Below are 21,151 nucleotides of genomic sequence, written 5' to 3'. Positions count from 1 at the left end.
TATGCTGTGTTTTTAATGAATAAGTTGGTATCAGACTGTGAAGTAGGGTTTCCAGGTGCCCGGTTTTCAACCAGAAAGTCTGGTCAAAAAGGGGACCCCAGCAGTGTCCGGCATGACTGGACACCAAAAGTTCAGTTACTACAGGGGGGCAGAGGGGGAGGTGGCACCGGGCCATCAACCCATGTCAGCCCCTATTCAGCTAGGGTGGTCTCCTATCTGCATCTCGTGGGCATGCAGGCTTGGTATCAGGCTGCAGCTCTGGAGCAGAGGGAGCGGGGATGGGAGGGTGAGCGAGGGGGGAAGGGCCTGGGGAAGAGGTGGGAGAAAGGGGAGTTTGGTTTTCAGCAATTAGAAAGTTGGCAACTCTACTTAAAAGGCTAACTCATCAGTGAATAATAGTCCTTCTTGTAACTTGACTGGCTAGAGTAAACTTGATGTATGAATTAATATGCCATACAATATTTGTGCCAAGCATGATTTCAGTACATTTAATGCCTCATGCACAAGAAATGGTTTATTTTAGGCCTCCCATTTTTTCTGCCAAATATATTTTAATACTCAGTTTTATGCTTCAAATAAAAATAACATGTTCCTAAGTGGTAAGTTGAAATACAGAGATTGTTCTGTGTAGATCAGTAAAGGTGAATGATTGGTGAATTTAAGGAGGCTTAACTCTAGGTTTATTGCATCTTTCCTTAAAGCAGCAGGGTGACTTGTCCTGCACTTCCTAGATTCACACCCAAACAGCAGGTGGAGTAGCTAGTAGTGCTTTAGAGTTCTCCAGCCTAGTTTGTAAAGGTGTAAATCGTTTGAGAGCCTTCAAGATCTAATTCCTATCAATGTATTGCAGACCTGTAACTCCGCGTATCTTGCTGTAGTTTGTCACAAGACTGCTATCTGAAGCTGTTTACCCCTGTAGTGTATTTGTGATAATTTTCCTGAAGGAAGTCACTTACCTGTATTTAGATTTTGGGGCCTCCACCCAGAGCTGTAATTAGGCATTTTAGTGCCTAAGGCAAACAAGCATATTTGTGTTCCCGAACTGTTTTTCCATCCTCCCGGCTTTGCGCCCAGACAGCTGCCCCACTCACCCCGTCCTGATTACGGCACTGCCTCCACTAGGATCCTTTCTGTAACTATGTACGTCTAAAGAAAAGGAGTACTTGTGGCACGTTAGAGACCAACAAATTTATTAGAGCATAAGCTTTCGTGAGCTACAGCTCACTTCATTGGATGCATCCGATGAAGTGAGCTGTAGCTCATGAAAGCTTATGCTCTGATAAATTTGTTAGTCTCTGAGGTGCCACAAGTCCTCCTTTTCTTTTTGCGGATACAGACTAACACGGCTGCGACTCTGAAACCTATCATTATGTACTGAACTACTTGTTGAAATGAGTCTAGGACTCCTTTGTGTACCTCTGCAATTTGCCTCTTAAGAGACTGACATTCTAGTTTATTTTGGAACAGCATGTGTGAGCAATTGTAGTTTGCAGAATGTAAAACTTGTCTGCGACTTCATTAAATATGCAGCGGGCTCGCTACAGAATGGCCTGCTCTTGGTTACACTGAGTATTGGTGAAAGGCTTGCAAGCAGCAGATCTCTGCCTCTTGTGGTTTAATGAGCCTTTTCTGTAACTGGAGACAGACCATGGTGTTGCAAGGTGACTCAGTCTTTTGTGTTGGAGGCTAATGGTAGTTTGCTGGTGACTTCTCAGAGAGGTTTTGGCCCATGACATTTCAATCACTAAGTACAGTTGAATGTTTGGGAAAATTCCACTACGTGCATCCGATGAAGTGGGTTATTCACCCACGAAAGCTTAAGCTCCAGTACACTACGTCTGTTAGTCTATAAGGTGCCCCAGGACTCTTTGCCGCTTTTAAATACCATTGTCAAAAATGACAGTCCCCAATGTATTGAAAGTCACAAATGCCAGGATTCTAAGCAGCTTCTGACTTTTAGCTGTTCTGTTGTTTTGAATACTGTTCTCCTGACATGCAGCATTGTTAGTCTTTATAGCTCTCATCCAGCCGCAGTCCAGATGTGCAGTTAAGTGTAACTGGCATTGAAGTTACACATACCTAATTTTATTGGTATGCTTGCTCATAGGACTGTTGCACCTGTGTGTGCTGGAAATTTCTGTAAAATACCTGTACAGAATCTGCAGGCATATTTTTGGGACATGTTCATTAAACTGGACTGAGGACACAAACATCTTATTTTTTCTAGTATTCAGGGAACGTCCTTAAAGAACTTCATATGGCCACGTTCCTGAGTGTGTGTGAGATGAGGGGAAAGGAATAAAAGAATTTTGAGTCATCTCTAATGGAGCCAGTAAAAAGAATCATTTCCTGCTCGTTTTTCCCATATCAAACTGTCCTGTGCATTGTCATGCCTGTTATTTTATTGTTGAACAGTATTTTGTATTTTGTTGCTGCTGTAAATCTGGGATGGGGAGAAGGTAAACGGTGAAATTACCTGATGACAAAACTGAGCTCTTTCTGTAGCCTTAAAATCTTTTTCCATCCATGCGCTAGTAATATGTAGTCAGTTTGAATAATGGGCTTGCTGAAATTGGCCATTTTCTTTATACTTAAAAAGCAAAAATGCAAGTGAACAGTTGGTTTAGGGTGAGGGAGGTACATGATGAAAATTGTGCTGTCATGTGTCCTACCAGCCAGTTAAACTTCTGCCTTCAAATAGGCTCCTCTACTGAACTCCCCGTTGTATTCAGTCACCCATTAGAACTGCCAGAAAACAGCAGCCCTTTTGGTGGTGATCTTAATGCTTATAGACAAATGTTCAAAAGCATTTTTGGGAAACAATAGGACTCTTTCCTCTATCGATATCAAGAGACTTAGACTCGCTTCTAGGTGCTGACCAGCTGTTCCTGTTACACTCTGCAATTGCAAGAAGCATCTATATAATTATCTAGAAAAAATCAAAGTGAACAATGTCATTTTATCAAATCCAGTCTAAAGCACCACTTAACATTTTAAAATGGTTTTCATAAACAAATGGTATTGGTACTTGGCATTGGGTTTTGTGGCTTAATGTTGTGCTGCAAAAGGCATGAGCCAGATACAAAAACCCACCCGCTGTCTTTGGCACTAGATTACCAACTGGAAAATGCCCAAGTGTTTTTATGGATGTGACTTGGTTCTAGTGAAATTGAGAGCCATAGCTTGTTTTCATTGCAGTGTGATGGAAACTCACTTTACCAGTGTATAGTCCAAAATTCATACCAAGTGTTGTGGAAAGAGCTTTCCAATGCCACCAAACAACATCATTAATAATCTGGTCTTTAATGGTAAAATAAAGTGATCAATCTGTCCCCTTTTTTTTTTTTTTAGTGTGTGCTATTGGGGAGAAGGGAAACTTCCTCCCCAACCCAACTCTCTTGAAGTTATAGCTTTGTTCTGCCAAGCTATTACTCTCTAGAGTTCCTTAAACAAGTTTCCATCCTATGTGTCCACCCACCCAAACTTCAAACACTTCATAAAGCTTTGGATTTCTCAACTTAAATATTTTATTTTCACATTCATAAATTAGGTCATTTAAAAAAAAATTTTTTTTAAGTGTGACATTTTTTGTGTAAAAAGACTTTTTTTTTCCAGGAATTCTGTGGTTGAAGAGTAATGGACATAAAATCTGTGTACCTGACCACGACATTCAAACTATAAAGGGGTTCCAATGAAAAATGGCATGCTACTCTGAACTTTAGATGGCGAGAGTTATTGATATATTGGATCTAATGCCTTTTCAGTAACTCCAGGGATCTACTTTTTGTGCACAGTAAATATTTCCTGAAACAGAACTTTAAGTCTCTGAAACAGTTTCAGCATTCTTTATTGAAGGTTGGTTACCCCTTAAAGCCTCCATAATATAGGAGTGTGTCAACCAGCAGTTCGGCCTTCTGATTTCTAATAAAGGGCGGTGGCTGGTTAGTACAACCAACATGTGTTTTTTTTTTTTTTAAGTAGTCTCTTGCTGCAAAATCTTGCCCCTTCCTCCATGCCAAAGAACAATCTGGAGATATCCAGTCCTTTAAACTGAAGAAGTTTTGAGTTCCCAGCTATTCTTATTAGCTTTGGAAAAATGTATTCTCATTTGGGAAGCCTTGCAAAGCACCAGAAGTTGCACGGGAACATAGGAATTGCCATATTGAATCAGACCTGTGATTCATCTAATCAGTATCCTCTCTCTGACAGTGACTAGCAACCAGATGCTTCTGAGGAAGATGTACAATTATCTGCCCAACACAGCAGTTACAGGTACAACAATCTAGAAAGCTCAGAGGGGCATCACCAAGAGTAGTGATTCATGTAGACTGTCACCTCAAAGAAAAAGGTTCTAGCAGTTCTAGGAGCCTCTTGGTAGATGCCAGTTCTTCACTGTGTTTAGTTCCCTTGACCTGGTCCTGCTTTCCAGTTCACCCATGCATTTCCTTTCTTCATTATAGAAGGCATCAGTTTATGCCATACAGCAGAATTTTCCAAGTCAGTTGCCTACCGTTCTGCTTAGTTTTTTATTAAGTTCCTCTGTCTTATCTGTGGCTGACGAAGCTTTTTTGGATATAGTCCAGTCTTTGTGTTTCAAATCCATGCTTACAAATATAGATTTCAATTCCTGCCAATCTCTGTCCAATTTTCTGTTACATAATAGCCAATTAACTTGTAGCATCATCTTTATTTTTCCTGGAGAAAGTAAGCTTAAAGAAATGTTCTCTAAGCATGTTGTCCTGGGTTTATGTATTTATCAGACATGTCCCACATCAGTATGGGTTATAAAAACTGATTAGGGAGGAATAGAACCTGAAGCCTAAAATTTAGTCTCCATGTGACTTGGGCTGAAATCTAGTGCTTCTGATCAGTGATATACACTTTCTTCTCAGGAAAACCAGTGAATTTTTGGAATAATCAAATATTGGTGAAGCACACAACTAACATTTATCCCTTAAACACGACTACATTCAACTGTTCGCATTATTGTTTGGGTCTCAATATACCTAAGATGGCTATGGCAAAGTAACTTTATTGAAATAGCATGTTAGTATTTAAAACAATATTAATACTATATTTGATTCATTAAATATACAAAGACTAGTTAGTGTTTCCATGTGTGTGCTGTTAGTTCTGGCGGGAGGTTCTTCAGATGGTTTTATGTGGTTTCAAACAACATTTTAGCACATTCTTAAAATACCCACAAAAGCCTTTATGTAAAATCTCATAAATGTGAGTCACATAAAAATTATTTTTTCCTGTTTCATGTCATTGGGATCAAAGTACAGTAGGTAAGAATAAATTTCCAAAAAACCTTGTTGTAGTCCCTCTCTTAATTAATGTTTCAGGCTCATAAAATGTATAATGGGGAAACTGTCTGTATACCATTCAGTAAAATCACTGACTGCCAGTTCACCCACAGTGATTTTTAGCACACTTGCTATGGAGGCAGAATTAGTTTCTATTGTCTAGCCTTTCAGCCCTTCTGCTCTCTTCTCCAAGGAAGCATCTGTCAGGCTGGAACTTCAGGTTACTGAGGAACTGCAGGGTACACTGATCAATGCACAAGTTACAATCCATTCCCAGATGCTTCAGGAGAGTGTGAGGGTTTTTTTTTTTTTTTTTTTGTAACCCAGCAGAGTTCTGGCTTCAGCATGTCTGCTCAGTTGAAAGATGTTCCCTTTTTAATAGGGGTAATGTCTCTGGATAACAATTCTTCATAGGACAGTACTATATGCTTCTTTGTTACTAAATACCAAATCTGTGCTTGCTGATCCATAGTGAAGGTCCCTCACTGGACATTAACTGTTTATACCTGTCTCCCAGTCTTTAGCATTCTTTGGTATGATGGTAGATACGTGCCATAAGGAAGAATCTGGGCAGCATTGGGGTCACCGTGTGTGTGTGTGTGTGTGTGTGTGTGTGTGTGTGTGTTAAGCTTTGATTTGTGTCCTACAGATGCAGAGAGAATATTTGAGTAGAGTAGGCCACATTCCTTTACAATAATCTTTCTATCTGTTCACACTATTCTGTGGGCACTGAGTGGGGAGGACACATTTTACTGCTGGAACTGTCTGTAACATATCCGGAGATCTAAAATGAACAGCACATGGAATCAAACCTTAAATGCAGTTAATAAAAAGATTTTTGTCATGTTAATAATGGATTGGGGTTTTCCTTTCTTGCTGAAGGGAAACATGAAATTACTTGTAAATTTTAAATGAACATGCTCCTCAAAAGGCAATTAAAGTTAGGGCTGCAAAACTGTTTAACCTGGATGACTTTTTTTCCTTCCCTTGGCTATGAGCCTCTATTCCAGTGTGGGGGCTACCGCTCAAGCAGCCTTCTCAGATGCTTGCATGATCTGCTCTTGCATTCCTCAAAACATGGATTCTCTGATATTGTGTACACCCATAAGTGTACATGGTGAGCATATGAATAAAGAGCACTCATAAAATGAACTAGAGGTCTATAGCTATATGAACACTTGTCTCTTGACTTTTTCATCTTCCTATACTTGCACCAGACTGTGTGAACAGCAGACAGTGCATTAGAACCACACTATTATGAACAGTATACACATTAGGTAGTGGTAGTATACACATTAGGTCCTGTCATAACTAATAGCTAGCAGTATGAGAGACTAGTTTAAACAGTAAAGCAGAAACAAAAGCCAAATAAAAATCATGCTATTAAATGGTGTGACAAATCTTAAGCCTTATGATATGAGTGTTGAACTCTTATAGCTGTGTGAGTCACGGAAAAACCTATAAGTACAAAGTTAAGAGAAGCAGGGACTGAAATTCTTTGCTATAGTAGTTAAATTACTAAAATCTCAGTTTTCTGCATGCTGTCGGAGAATATTCATGCTTTACATCTCTTGCATAAGGAGAGCTTGAGATTCACTGTAGACACTCGCTAAGTTGGGAAGAAGGAATTGTAGTAATTTATGCTAAAATGCTATAGGATTACAGTTGCAGTCTGCTAAAAGCAAAAGGTAAACCATATGCTCCCCAATCCCTATGTATCTGTTTACTTTACAGTAGATGTTTAATCTACCACATGTATAATGTGGTACAAAAGGTGTAAAGCAGTTAGATCAGCAAAAGAGCAGGTGTGGGGTTTTACAGAGTTCATAGTTCTCAGTTTTGCAAGAATGTACTTTTTGGCCACTAAAAAAAAGAAATTCAATGTTTTAGGTTTATTCCCTGGTTTATACTGCTCCCAAAGCAGGATACCAGGTGGATTAATATTTAAACCTAGCCAGTGGCCCTCAGTACCTTCTCAGACAACGTGAAAAGTGCCTGCCTGGAGTGGTATACATACTGCTATATTACATGTCGACCAATGGAACAATTAGCATCAGATGATCATGTAAGTAACCTTGGCTTTCTGAAAAGGTCTCTGATATATTAGCGAGAAAGGCAGAAGCACACAAGCAAGATGTCCAAGTACATAAACGGCTGAAAGAGATTTTCTGGGCCACGACAAAACGTGACCGTGGGATCTACATCAACTCTCTGGGAGATGGTATAGGCCAGCTTGAAGTACGACCATCTGCATCAGCCTGTGGAGCCATCGCATGCCTGAGTGGCAGCCATAAACAGCCTTCTAACATTCCCATCACAAAATCAAGGTCTGGACAGAAGGAAAACAACACCACATTATGAAAATGTGCTGAATTAGGCATTTCTGATGACTGTCTGTCTGGATCTACGAGATCTGGCAAAGCACATGGCTGCTGATCTAGGGACAAACACTGATCCTTCATCACTCAAAATGTAAAACACCCATCCAAAAGTTATGGCATGGGTGTGCTGCGGGACTGATGGTATTCCACCTGGGCTGCTCCAAGGTGACTTGGAACCCCAGTGATCATTGGCCTACATCAGCCGTTAAGTGTGGGCATCAGGCAAAGTACCAGCCTCCTGCATGAAATCCATGTCTGTGTTGCTGTATGGGTCAGAAACCTTACAAGCAGACTTGGAATGGCTAGACATATTCTATATGCGCGGTCAGCCCCAAATCCTGAACATAAACTGGTTTGTCTTTGTGTGAAATGTCATCTCATAGAGATCTGGCCTTCCTTCAATCACTCATCATATTCAAAAGCAGAGGTGCATTCTTTTCAGCCATGTTGCTGGGATGGACAAAAACATTCCAGCACACCATACACTCAAACTGTCCATGGACACCAGGCATAGCCTGCAGGGCTGCCCCAGAGATGTGTGTATTCAGAGGATTGAGCCAGATCTGGAAACTTCACTACACCATGCCTGGTGTAGCACTATCAATGGTGGTTACTCTGGCTGGCCCAATGGTCCTCTGTAGACTGTTTGTTTGTTTAACTGGCCCTTCATTTCTAAAAACTTTGGTTTCAATCTAACTCTGATTGCAATAAATCAAAATTGTCAGCTTTCTTCACACAAACTTCAGACTGTAGCATAAAGCCACCTGTTGGTTCCCTTTTGTCTTAATTAGCAGATTTTACTATAAAGAACTCCCAAACACACTCGGTAGTGAGAAGGAAAAACTACACTAGAAAATACAGCCCTTACAAAGCAAGCTACAAATCAGGCTGAAAGTAACAGCTGTTGCAGTTAATTGGAATCGGAGGAGGAGTTCGCTCAAGTTGGATAGACATCCATAAATAGCTATTTCTCACTAGCCAATGTAAGGTTTTTATTTTCCTTAAGAGAAAAGTACCATTTTTATTAAAATGAATGATGTAAAATTATGCAAACTTAAGTTTTTGGGTATCTATTAGGCTCTCGACAGAAGTTTAAAAAAATGTTCTGGAATCTGAGATCTTTTGCTTATCTGGGATCTTTATTGGCTCTTTTCCTGCAGGTATTTTGAAGGTGGAGTCTCTTCAGTTTACCTCTGGGATCTGGATCATGGCTTTGCTGGTGTGATCCTTATTAAGAAAGCTGGAGATGGATCAAAGAAGATTAAGGGATGCTGGGATTCCATTCATGTGGTGGAAGTTCAGGTACATCCTGTGAGGCAGCTGATAGTCCTAAATGAAAACAAAAGCTAGTTAATTCCAGACAATAAAGGCGTACAGGTGCTCAGCTGAACAATGCAGTGTTATGTTGGGGCTGTGTAAACCTTTCCTCTGTTAATTTTTGAAGTCCCTTAAGCAATTTGAATGAAAATAAGTCAGGGCTGTAATCAAAAGGATCCCAGAAAGATTGAAAATATGTTTTCTGTGCATGTAACCATGAGCTTTTTTTAATGTAAAGGTCTGCAGATAAATATCACTAATTAGTAATAAAAATGGGATATTAAGGATTAAATTGCTTGAACTAGATTTGCCTTTAGGAAAGTGTGTGTGTGTGTGTGTGTGTGTGTGTGTGAGAGAGAGAGAGAGAGCGCGCGCGCGCACATGCACGTGCATTTTTAAAATATAAAACATTGGCTTCAGTCTGGCCATTCAGCTATGCTTTGCAGTCCTGTGGCGGCTATGTGACTCCCCTGTGCTTTGCCATCTTTTAGGTTTTATGTTTTAACTTCTCTCCATCTTCTTTCCCTCTTCTTCCCTTTCAGGAAAAGTCCAGTGGACGTACTGCCCATTACAAGTTGACCTCCACGGTGATGTTATGGCTGCAAACTAACAAAACTGGTTCCGGTACCATGAACCTCGGAGGAAGCCTTACCAGACAGGTACTACAATATACTAGCATTAGAGGACATGTCTGTCAAGGAATAAAAGAACCACAGCTGACTCAGGCTCATGGGGCTTGGGTTGAAGGGCTAGAAATCGCTGTTAGACGGTCAAGCTCGGGCTGGAGCCTGATAACTCTGGAACCCTCCACCCTCACAGGGTCCCCAGTCCAAGTACAAATGTCTATACAGCTATTTTTCTCCAGCCCTGGAACCCAAGCCTGGTGAGCAGAGTTAGCTGACCCAGGCCAGCTACAGCTTTTCTTTTTTTTTTTTTTTTCTTTTTTTTAATTTCTCTGTAGACATACCCAGAGTCTTACAAACTCAAGGCATGTCCTTTGTTGTTAGTATTGCAATAGCATCCAAAATCCCCCCATCAGGATTAGAGGCCCCATTGTACTAGGTGCTGTATACACTGGGGTTCCCTACAATCACAATTCATTAAGACAAGTAACATTTTTCAATGGTTATCCTGTTGCCATATGAAGTTTTTCTTGGTGGTGGTCATGTTATTAACAAAAATAATAAATTCAGTAGGAATTTGGGTTTTGTTGTCAGTCCTTTAATGCTGTGTTTGAAGTGCCCTTGCTGAATTTTCAAAGCTTCTACTTTTACATGCTTTCCTGATTAATATCCTTTAGGTTAGATCTTACATAAGTACAGATAGACTTGTTCATTTTGCTCCTGCCTGCCCTTACAAGATCAGGCTGCATTATAAAAATGTCTCTATCTAAAGCCAACCTGGCCTGTGAGATTAATCCTGTATTCTGTAGGATTATTTTGTTTGTTGATTATAATAACTTTGTGCATTTTTCCTAAGACTTCAAACATTCAGTACTTATAGAAGTGTTTGGCTGCTACTGTACCTGACTGTTGTAAAACAAATCCTAGTGATCCTCCCTTTAATGGTTGGTTCTTCATACCAGCATTTTAATTGTATTGCCTTTGCAGAAAAAGGTCAACCTTTTGAGAGTAGGGTGTCCAATTTGTCTAAATAGTCATAAGTGTTGCTGTCGAAGGCACATTTTATCGTCAGTAGCGGTTAATTGAAATACTGGTGGTGGCCAGCAATTCAGCTCCACGATGAGAATCTCCAAAATACACATTGCCTGTGATAAGGCAGACAATGTATACTCTGAAATGAATATAACAGTTCATATTGCTGTGAGTGTCTGTGCCAGGTGTGAAGGGGGAAAGGGACATGTATCCACGTAGCAGAACTGAAGCACTGTGTTGCTATTGGAAGCACCAAAAATTTGCTATAGACCTGCATGATTTTTCTATGTTGATGTTACAGAAGAAACTGGGAAAGCAAAAATATGCATCTGGAGAAAGTTGTGCATTACGTACTGTTTAAAATCCTTATAGTAATTATGCCTTGGTTATGGTCACCAGGACAAATAATTATTGCTAGGCCTTCCTAATGCTTTCAATCTTAGCCGTGAAATGGAGACCAAGGATTTGACTGTGGCCGTGGCCTTGCACTGCATGACAGCTCATGCCAAGGAAAACAATAGCCTGTTGAGAGTGATTGTCCTCAGTACATCTTGGCCTGCACTACTAGGCTTTGTTTGGTTTGACTTTCACTCTCTGAGCTTTAATGAGGAAATTCATGTTTCTGTCGTCATTTTAACAGCAGACCATGTAATTCATATGTGATGCATTAAAGCAGAGGCCTGCGTCCAATGTAAGTAACTATTTAAAAAAAAGCCACTAGGGAAATGATGCACTACTTCTGTACAAACAATGGAAAACTCTGAAACTCAAGTTAGCTTCAGATCTCAGATTTTTTTCTCCGAAAATGCCATAGTAGCTTTATTTATGTAAAATAGCTTTGTCAGAATCCAGTGCAAATGGATAATCGGCGAATATTTAGGCTCTTCTGAAGAGCTAGCATGCTGTGTGTGCAGGAGTTCTGAGGTAGTTGTATGTCTGTCTAGGGTATCGTGCGTAAGCAGTTTGCTTTAAGGTGGCTGGAGTTGTCAGCTAGAGTACTTCATGCTTTAAACCCTGTGTATCCCATCACCTACGGGGGTATCTTATGCCTAGGAACAGCAATATATATTTTCCTTGGTAGGCTTTTTATGCAGTCTACCATAAAGTTCAACATGTAAAATCATGTTTTTGATTGAATCAGGTCCTTAATTAGATCTTTCCATTGACATTTTCAAGACACTATATTTTAGGGTCACCAGTATAGTTTTGAAATAACTTTGGCTATTTGTTTTGGTTAACTCTCCATTTAAATTAGTACTGTATTGACCAACTTGAGGCTTGAAACAAGAATAGCAGATGTGTCCTTGTTTCACTGCAACCTTTTAAGTGTTCACTAGCGCCAAAATACTGTCTTGTGATTTGATGGCAGAGAGATTTTTGATGCCTCAAAAGGGAATTCTACCGAGAGTCGTAACTCGAAACCAATTTGGTCTCCTTGTCACAAATTGTGTACTTTCCTTCAATGACTAACTTGGTGGAGGAAGCGGGTGCAAAGGAACAGCTAATGTAATGCATCCAAATTCACCCACTCTGGCAGCTACAGATAGCTGGACAGGTCTCACACTGAAATGTTATGGTGCTGTGCTATGGGAACCATGTGCAGTTTGGAATGGAAACACTTGCTCCTCACTAATTCCCATTGCTGTTCTCTGTACTCTGCCTGAGGTTACTCTTGATGTGGCCAATTCATCATTACTGTTACATGCCTGCACAGTGGGGTCAGGGAGTTTTTTCTCCATTCTCACGTGTACCTCTCCTCTGCAGTTGTTTCCCATTGGCAGAGTATTGTTGGCCAGCACAAGAACCATACAAGTCCTGTACCTGACTTCTTCCTTGCCTTTTTTTTTTTTTTTTTTTTTGGCGGCCTTCATCTGCGACTCTTTTGAGTTTCTTTAGAAGAGTGGTTCTCTGTGTTTCTGCTATAGAATCCTGTTGCTGTACAAACTGCTTATCTATTTGAAGGGTCACAGTTAGGTTTTTCCTGAAAAATAAATACAGCAGACCGTCGCTAGAGCGCGCATTGCTATAGTGCGGATTCACATATAGCACATTCGCGGTGATGGATCCCAAATTTAAATATTTAAATTGGGATCCCTGGTAACGCAGCCCCCGCTATAACGCAGGTCCCATGCATGAATCTCGAGCCTCGCATTTTAGTGAGGGTCCGGTGTATTCTAGTTTGAGAATAACTGTTTATTTTCCAAATCAGACACTCTGATTTGTTGCAGAACTAGACTTCTGTTGGACTGAAAGGAGAAAAGATAGACTTTTATCACCAGAGTCACTATCTGTTCTGAAGACAAGCTTGGACGCAGTTCAAGAGAACTCCAAATTGAGGCAGTGCAGGCCAGGATGGAGGAAGTAACTTCCAGCTTCACATCCGACATTGGCAGGCTTCAGTAAATATGAGGGCTGAGGTTGCAACTCAGGAAGGGACAGAGTGAATCGGTCACTTATATGCAGTCTGCATTGACTGGGAACAACAGAAGGAAGTAGTGCACAGCTGAAAGTGAAACAGGCCATCTTTAACTTGCAGATAAAGGTGCAGCTCCTACAGGGAACAGGAAAAAATACCAGCTGTATTTAGGTCAAATGCTGTCCTCCAGTGGATGCAAGTAAACCCCAGACATGTTCAAGTCTGATGCTGGGCAGATGCTGTGTGTTATATCAGTTTTTGACAGATATGATGGCTTTGCCTTTTTTTACACATTGGAAATGCTTGCGTAGTGTGACAGGCAATGTTTTTTTGGGGTGGGGGGAACTGAGGTGTGATTTCAGCAGTCTGCACTTTTATTCAAGATAAGAGCAGCCTGCTCGATCCTGCTCCAGTTTAAGCAAAATAGATGTAGCCTTCAGGCTCCTGGCAGATAGTCAAAATAGCCTTTGGTTGGGCAAAGCTTTGATGCTCCCAGTTTAGAGGTAAGACTAACGGGTGCCTTTTGGAGACTCTTATTATGCACAAAGAACCTGTGTGTTTTTTGTTAAGTGAGGTTGAACGTTGCAAGGAAGTGCTAGTTTGCTGAGAAGGAAGCTGGCTCACAAGCTATAGTTTATCCACATCTGGAGGTGTGGGAAAGGAAGAATATAAATCTGGGGGGGGGGGAAATGTAGCCTGGGATTTCAGATTAAAGCACTGCAGATGTGTGATATTCAGATTTGAAATACATAAATAGTGAAGGTGGAACACTTGCACTGCTGGATGAAGGCTGGTCTGTTGCAAGCTGAGTTTTCCCTGTGTTCAGGAAGAAGTACCCTGTGATATCGCTGTGCAATAAAACACCAGTACAGACATTCTGCCATTTATCATAATAGGAAAATCCTCCCAAGCTTGGGCTTTGCAATTAGTCAAGCCATATATTTTAATCAAATAGAGCTTTCATGTAAAGGCCTATCCCACTGATTTCCAGATGTTGTAGAACTAAGTGAGAAGTAGGGGAATGTATTTCTACCAGAGGGCTCTTAAAACTTGTGGTAGTCACAGACCTTGTGCTCCCCCTTAGCAGATGCCTGGTTTCCTAAATGTGCTGTCTATGGGGCAGGGAATCGAACTGGTATTTACTTTGGTTCAGTTCAGGTTTGAGTTCAGTTGCATTCTGTGTATTTGGGTTTAATTACAATTCAAGCCACCCAAAAAATCAATTCAGTTACCAGTTTGAACTGGTTCACATCATATTTCAGTCTTATTAGAGATAAATTTAAAAGAGAGAGTGAGTTGAAACTTACAGTTGAAATCATTCTGATTTTTGGCCATTTGTTTGTTTTTATCTTTAACTTTACATGAGTTTTCCTATATTTTTCTGTTGTCAAATAAACATGATTATTTTCCTATCGGGTATCTATTTGAGTCAACTAACCCTCTTCTAGGATTTGCTCTTGAATATTGGACGTTTGTAGTGAATGGATAGATGTGAGTTTGGGGAATGGCCATGCCTCAAGTGGAGCATCTGGAGGGAGAAGCTGCTGGAGATGAGTGGGAGGAGGGCCTGTCCTAAGGGGGAGGAGGTTTGGGGAGCCATTACTTTGGGCTTGGAGAGGTATTCTGGGACCAGGGAGCATTCCACCTCTTCTCTCCCCGGGGGGAGCCTCAGAGGGTTCTTCTATCCAGCAATAAAAGACCCAAAGCACAAAGTTTCAGAGCCCAGGTCAGCTGGCTCAGGCTTGCGGGGCTAAAAATAGCCATGTAGACAAGCAGGCTCCACTGGAACATCCCACCACCTCCAGTTTCAGAGCTCAGGCTCCAACCTGGACCCAAATGTCTACATTTTTAGCTCTGCAGACTGGGCCCCCTGAACCAGCTGACTTGGGCTCTGGGGTTTGCTGTGGGTTTTTCATTGCTGTGTGGATGTACCCAAAGATGACTATTCAACCTCTCTGCCCTCTGGCTGCCTCACGTGGTGTGCAGGCAGCTCCTAAGCTTACCCTTTCCCTATCCATGGGCTGGCCTTCATCTGTTCTTCTGTGAGTGCTTGTTCATGTTGGTTCCAATCAGGTGTGCGCACATGCACGGGAGCTGGAAGATTTTTCCCACAGCAGCATCCATCTGGTCGGTCCAGGCACCCTCTGGAGTCGTGCCTTCATGGGGCTCAATGTAGAGCCCTGCCGACCCGCCACCCCCTCAGTTCCCTCTTACGACAGTGGCAGTAGGCTGGAACTTCCCGGAGTCCTTACTTTAGCAAGCGCATTCAACTTCAGCTGTTTGTACATAGTTAGTTTATCTTAGTAATTAGAGTTGTTGGGGGTTTCTTCCCCCCTTCCGACTCCCCAGAGCCATGGTATGCCTTAGTCCCTGGGGTTTAACAACTGTGTGGTCTGCATGAAGCGCATGCCAAAGAGCCATCATGCGCCTCGTATTTACGGTGCCTGGGGGAGGGGTCACCAAAAGGATCGCTGTAAAATCTGCCGCGAGTTCCGCCCTAGAACTCTTAAGTAGAGGCAGCCGCGACTTAAAGTGATTCTCATGGAGGCAGCTCTATGTCCCCATTCGGACCCAGGCTCAGGGGACCTGGGTCCTAGCACTTGCTCATCGACGCGGAGTGCTCCAGCGCTGTCACCAAGTTCAGTGCCGAGAAAGGACTCTTCCTGGGATGCTCGGCACCAGCAGGGCACCTTCCGAGGCCCAGCGGAAAGCAGGCATCATTCTCACTCGCTGGTGCTTCAGAAGAAAAAGAAGCCGGACAGTCTGTCACCCCTGGGTAAATCTAAGGAAGTGAGACCCCAGGCGGGCCACAGCTCGAGATCCCCTGTTAAGGTCGCGTTGACTCCTGCCCAGGCGAAGCAGTTGGGTCCGGGGCCCCCACGTTCACTGGTCGCTCCGGGCCAGCAGCTGCCACTTCCTTCGATGCCAGAAGCTTTTGAAGCTGCTCGGAATCTGCTGTACCTTACTGTGTCCCCTAGGAGGGAGGAACCTCCGGTGCTGGAGGTCCCACTCAAGCTGCCATCAGGAGGGAAGCCGGCAATGATGTCCAGGCATTCCCCCTCTCCTTGTCCTTCGGCACTGGCCCACTTGGACAGAGAGCTTAGTTGCTCCCCAAACTCTTGACACTCAATGCACCAAAGCTCGGCTCCTCCATGGTCTTCAGTCTCGGAGACCTTGGAGTCGGAATCTGACTCGTACTGCTCTTGGAGGAGTAGGAGCCGATGATTGAGGTCAAGGTGTGAGCTCCAGGAGTGGCCACCTCAGTGGCAGAATCCACCACAGTGGCCATTCTGGACCCCTGGGCCTTTCATGAGAGCGAGGGAGGGATCCAAGGGCACTGCTCCGCAGCGTCTTGGGTGACCTCAGCCACATTAGTCCCACCGTCAACCACGCAGCCCGCCTCAGCGCCTATCCACACACCAACGCCATCGGCTGTGGCACCATTGTCAGCACCGGCCTCAGCACCAGTGACTCTCCGTTGATCTCAGCGCTGATAGCAATCTCAGTCATGATGGACAATACAACAGCAATGCTTTACTTCAACAAACGGGGGTGGGGGTGTAGGTGTAGACTTCTCTCCCCTGTGCCAGGAAGCCCTCATGCTGTGGAGAGCATTCAGTACATCTGCAAGCGTCATACCTCCCTGGGGTACAGAACGAGCTGGTGGACTACCTCAGCAGGTTGTTTCACAGCCACAAGCGGTATCTTCTCCCAGATGTGGTGATTTCAATCGTCCAGAGGTGGGGCTTTTCCCAGATGGACCTATTCACCACACGACACAACAGGAAGTGCTAGCAGTTCTGCTCCTTCCAAAATCACAGCCCGGGCTCCAGCGCGGATGTGTTCCTCCTCCCGTGGGGAGGTTGTCTTCTATATGCCTTTCCGCCCATACCACTCGTTCACAAGGTACTTCTCAAGATCTGGAGAGAACAGTCATATTGATAGCAGCAGCCTGGCCCCGTTAGCACTGGTACACATCTCTCTTAGACATGGAAGCCCCAATTACCCTGCCGCTCTTCCTGGACCTTCTGGCACAAAGTCACGGTCATCTTGAACATCCGAACAGGGAGTTGCTTCACCTCATGGTATGGAAGCTCCATGGCTGAACCTGATGGAGCTTTCCTGTTCAGACCAGGTTAGACAGGTCCTCCTTGGCAGAAGAAAACCCTCTACAAGAGCCACATATCTTGCCAAGTGGAAGAGATTTTCAGTCTGGTTGGCACAGCACCATTCGTCCCTGACACTAGTTCAGAATAAATGGCACTGAGGCTGTCTCCTCCATCTGAAGTAGCCTGGGCTTTCATTGTCCTCAATAAGAGTACACTTAGTCGCCATTTCGGCCTTCCACCCGGTGCGGAGGGCCGCTCTGTGTTTGCTAACTCTGTGGTCAGCCAGTTCTTAAATGGGCTTGACAGGCTATACCCTAACGTCCATCAGCCTGTTCCTGTTTGGGATCTCAACCTGGTCCTTTCTAGGTTCATGGGACTCCCCTTTTGAGCCATTAGCGACATGCTCCCTGCTCTACCTCTCTTACAAGGTGGCATTCTGCAAACCTGTCAGCCAGGAGAGTGTCTGAGCTCAGGGCCCTAACATCAGACCCTCCCTACACTGTGTTCTATAAGGACAAAGTTCAGCTCAGATATTATCCTGCTTTCCTCCCAAAGGTCGTGTTGCAGTTTCACGTCAACCAGGACATCTTTCTCCCAGTCTTCTATTCTAAACCGCATTCCAGCAGCAGGAAGCAGAGGCTCCACTCTCTGGATGTCTACAGGGCACTAGCCTTTTACATCGAGAGAACGAAACCATTCAGAAAATCAGTCCAGTTGTTCATGTCATTGGTGGACAGAATGAAAGGTCTCCTTGTGTTGTCACAATGTATCTCGTCATGGATAGCGTCCTGTATTCGTGAGTGCTACCACCTGGCAGGTGTTCCTGCACATCCGATCACTGTGCACTCCACCATGGCGCAGGCTTCATCAATAGCTTTCCTGACTCAGGTTCCCACTCAGGAAATCTGCAAGGCGGTGACGTAGTCCTCCATCCATACTTTCGCCCCGCACTATGTGATTACCCAGCAGGCCGAGATGATGCAGCCTTTGGCCGAGCAGTGCTCCAGTCAGTGGAAGACTCTGACCCCACTTCCTGAGCTTGAGCTTGTGAGTCACCTGATTGGAATAGACATGAACAAGCACTTGTAGAAAAAACGGTTACTCGCCTTATCATAACTTGTTCTTTGAGATGTGGTGTTCATGTCCATTCCAATACCCACCCTCCTTCCCCTCTGTAGGAGTAGACGGCAAGAAGAAACTGAAGTGGTGGCAGGTCGGCAGGGCTCTATATTGAGCACCATGAAGGTGCGACTCCAGGGGACATCCGGACCGACCCACGGATGCTGTTAGGGGAAAAATCTTCTGGCTGCTGTGCACGTGCATGCACACACACCTGATTGGAAAGGACGTGAACACCACATCTCGAAGAACAACAGTTACAAGAAGGCAAATAACCTTTTTTTTCTCATTATACAGAGGCAGGCCTTGCTGGTAGCAATCTCATGCCTATGTTTTATAATGAAAATAAGATCACAGTGGTGTGTGGGGTTTTGGGGGGTTTTTTGTTTTAAATATTCAGCTTAAAAAAATGCTGAACCTTTATTCTAACAAGTAATACACTTATTTTTTTCTGTTCCGTTCCAGTTCAGGCTCAGTATGTAGGACAAAATGTATGGTTCAAGTTCAGATCCAGTTCAAGTAAAAATACTAGTTTGAACTAATTGTCCCTGTTCTGGGGTTGCCCTGTTTGCTACATGCATAACATTTCTGGGTACAATAGAATGGATGAGATTCACTGGTAATTGCACAAGGAATTCCTTCTGCTTCTTCATGTGAACTTGTCAGACTTTCCAGTTGTCCAGTCACATAATAGCTGGTTTTACAATGGGAGCGGGAGGGAAGGAAGAGCATGCATAGACCAGCAGAGTGCAGAACTGGTTTACTATCACAAGATGGGTAGTTTAAGGCTTTGAATATACAATTCGGGGAAAGAGGAAGGGCATATTTCGGCTGCATTGCTTGAATAGGTACATTTGAAGGCCGTGCACAAAGAGAAATCTTCAGTGGAGTTCTACAAAACTGTCAGTATTGAGATATGTGGAGTTTACACCCTCAATTTTACTTTGAGGCATCTGCTTTGAATTTAGAATTAAACTTAGTGGAAACTGCCAAGTTTTGCCTCACTTGGTGTCCAAACATTTTGACATTTTTCCCACCTCAGTCCCATGCTCTTCCTGATGGCCTTGGCTTGTGGACCTTTGGGCAAAACTGGTCATTTTAAATTCTCTTAGAGAAGTTTGCATTGCTCCATTCTACAACAGCTGTATACATTGATTGGGATTCTTCAGAATGACGTGGATGAATTTTCTTCATATCTTTCTACTATTCTCAGGGACACTCAGGATGGACCATAATACTTATCCAACTTGTATTTTTCTTTCATCTTACCTTGTTTTGCAAAAAGTCCAGACAGCAGCACAGAGCTGCTGTATTCTGCATGTGCGATATCCCAAGTCTCCAACTAGCTATCCAGAGCTTAATATACCCAGAAGAGTGAACTTCCCTCAGAGCTGGACTTGCAGCAGATGGCTCGGGAAATGAGGCAAGGAAGCCAGCTAATGCGCCTCAGATGGGAGAGGAGTGACTGAGACATGTAGATGGGACTTAGCTCATTCTGGAGTGTTAGCTTTTTTTGACTGAGCTCATTGGCAGATGGGGAGTGACAGTGGGAAGATGAGCTGCTTGTTAACATCAACTTACAGAATGGAATTTCCCCTCCAAAGTAAATTAACCCCCTTTTATAGCAGCTGTAGGCTTTCTGCTTGAAATCTTACATTAACAGCCCACTGAAGGAGCCTTTAAAAGAAAAAAAAGCTGCTGTTTGTATAACATGGCTGCGGACTGACTCCGAACTCCCTTAAAACAGCCTCTCATAACATCTGGGCTTCTACAGCACATAAAAATGTTTTCCTTCTGGCAGCAGATTTTATGGAGACGTAATAAAATACGTTTTACAAAAATAATTCTATTTTCAGATTGTGTTTTGCCAGTGAGCGGGGCCTGTCCAGGTGTGGAGGAGATTCAGTGGGGAGCCTATGGAAGTAAATCAACCATTCCCAATGCCCCAGTGTCCCACATTTGGTCAATATATTGATGGCCCCCCAATCTCACCATAATGTATGCTTGTTATAGTTCAGATTTATGTTCATACTCTCTGCGGTCAGATTCTTTTTCTAGGCAACATGTCTCTGTTGTATGTAAACAATCTGACTAAGGGGAAAATTAAACTTTCTTCTTCCCCCTCTCTCCCCTCACCTCCCAGGTTATTTTTTGTCTTCAAGGCTCCAACTTAATTAAATGCGCCTCCAGGCTTGTTAGACACTTAACTTAAAAGGAGAAACCTGTAGTTGCACTAGATTTCCAGACTAGACCTCGAGGGAGGGACAGGAACAGATGGATAAGAGAATTCAGTGGATTACTGAAACGCTGAAGAATCCCCTGTCTACAATATCTTTCTCCCTTCTTTGTGTTTATGCCTTCTCAGCACATCTGTATCGATTGCCTGTCCTAGGATTGATATTCACTGGTTGGCAGCATATCTACATTTAGCAAGAAGGATTTTCACCTAAGGCAGCAGAGAAGCCAATCTCTTCACTAGCACCACAGGTTTACAGATTACACGGGGCTTGCTGCGGTCTCCAGATGAATGCTGCCTTAGGTTGCTCTAAGTAGAGGCAGAGCTTTAGTCTCTAAGGTGCCACAAGTACTCCTTTTCTTTTTGCGAATACAGACTAACACGGCTGCTACTCTAAAGGGAACATGGTATTCTAGTGTCAGCTCTAACTTACTCTCAGTGGGGAAAGGGGTTCTAAGTCTCAGTTGGCTCATTGGCTGTCCCCTGTTCAGTTCCCTAAGCAAGTGTTCTGCCGTGCATAACTGGGGATTTTACTCATTAAAACAATAGCATCAATAGCGGGGCTAAACTTTGTCTTGGTTGCAGAAACTTCATGTTAAAAGTTCGCCA

At 43.2% G+C, this 21,151-nt stretch overlaps 1 protein-coding gene across 3 annotated transcripts in view; it reads left to right on the top strand.

The window, feature by feature from the left end:
• CAPZB (capping actin protein of muscle Z-line subunit beta) overlaps window positions 1–21,151 on the top strand; it is a 105,727-nt gene that overhangs the window by 77,295 nt on the left and 7,281 nt on the right. For all 3 annotated transcript variants that reach the window (XM_038376444.2, XM_038376443.2, XM_038376445.1), the window contains 2 exons: window positions 8,851–8,992; window positions 9,550–9,666. In XM_038376444.2, coding sequence (XP_038232372.1) covers window positions 8,851–8,992; window positions 9,550–9,666 — 259 coding nt within the window. The remainder of the gene's footprint in view (window positions 1–8,850; window positions 8,993–9,549; window positions 9,667–21,151) is intronic.

The sequence above is a fragment of the Dermochelys coriacea genome, chromosome 18 (genome assembly GCF_009764565.3).
Source record: "Dermochelys coriacea isolate rDerCor1 chromosome 18, rDerCor1.pri.v4, whole genome shotgun sequence".
NCBI lineage: Eukaryota > Metazoa > Chordata > Testudines > Dermochelyidae > Dermochelys > Dermochelys coriacea.
This window is presented reverse-complemented; position numbering and strand designations above follow the sequence as displayed.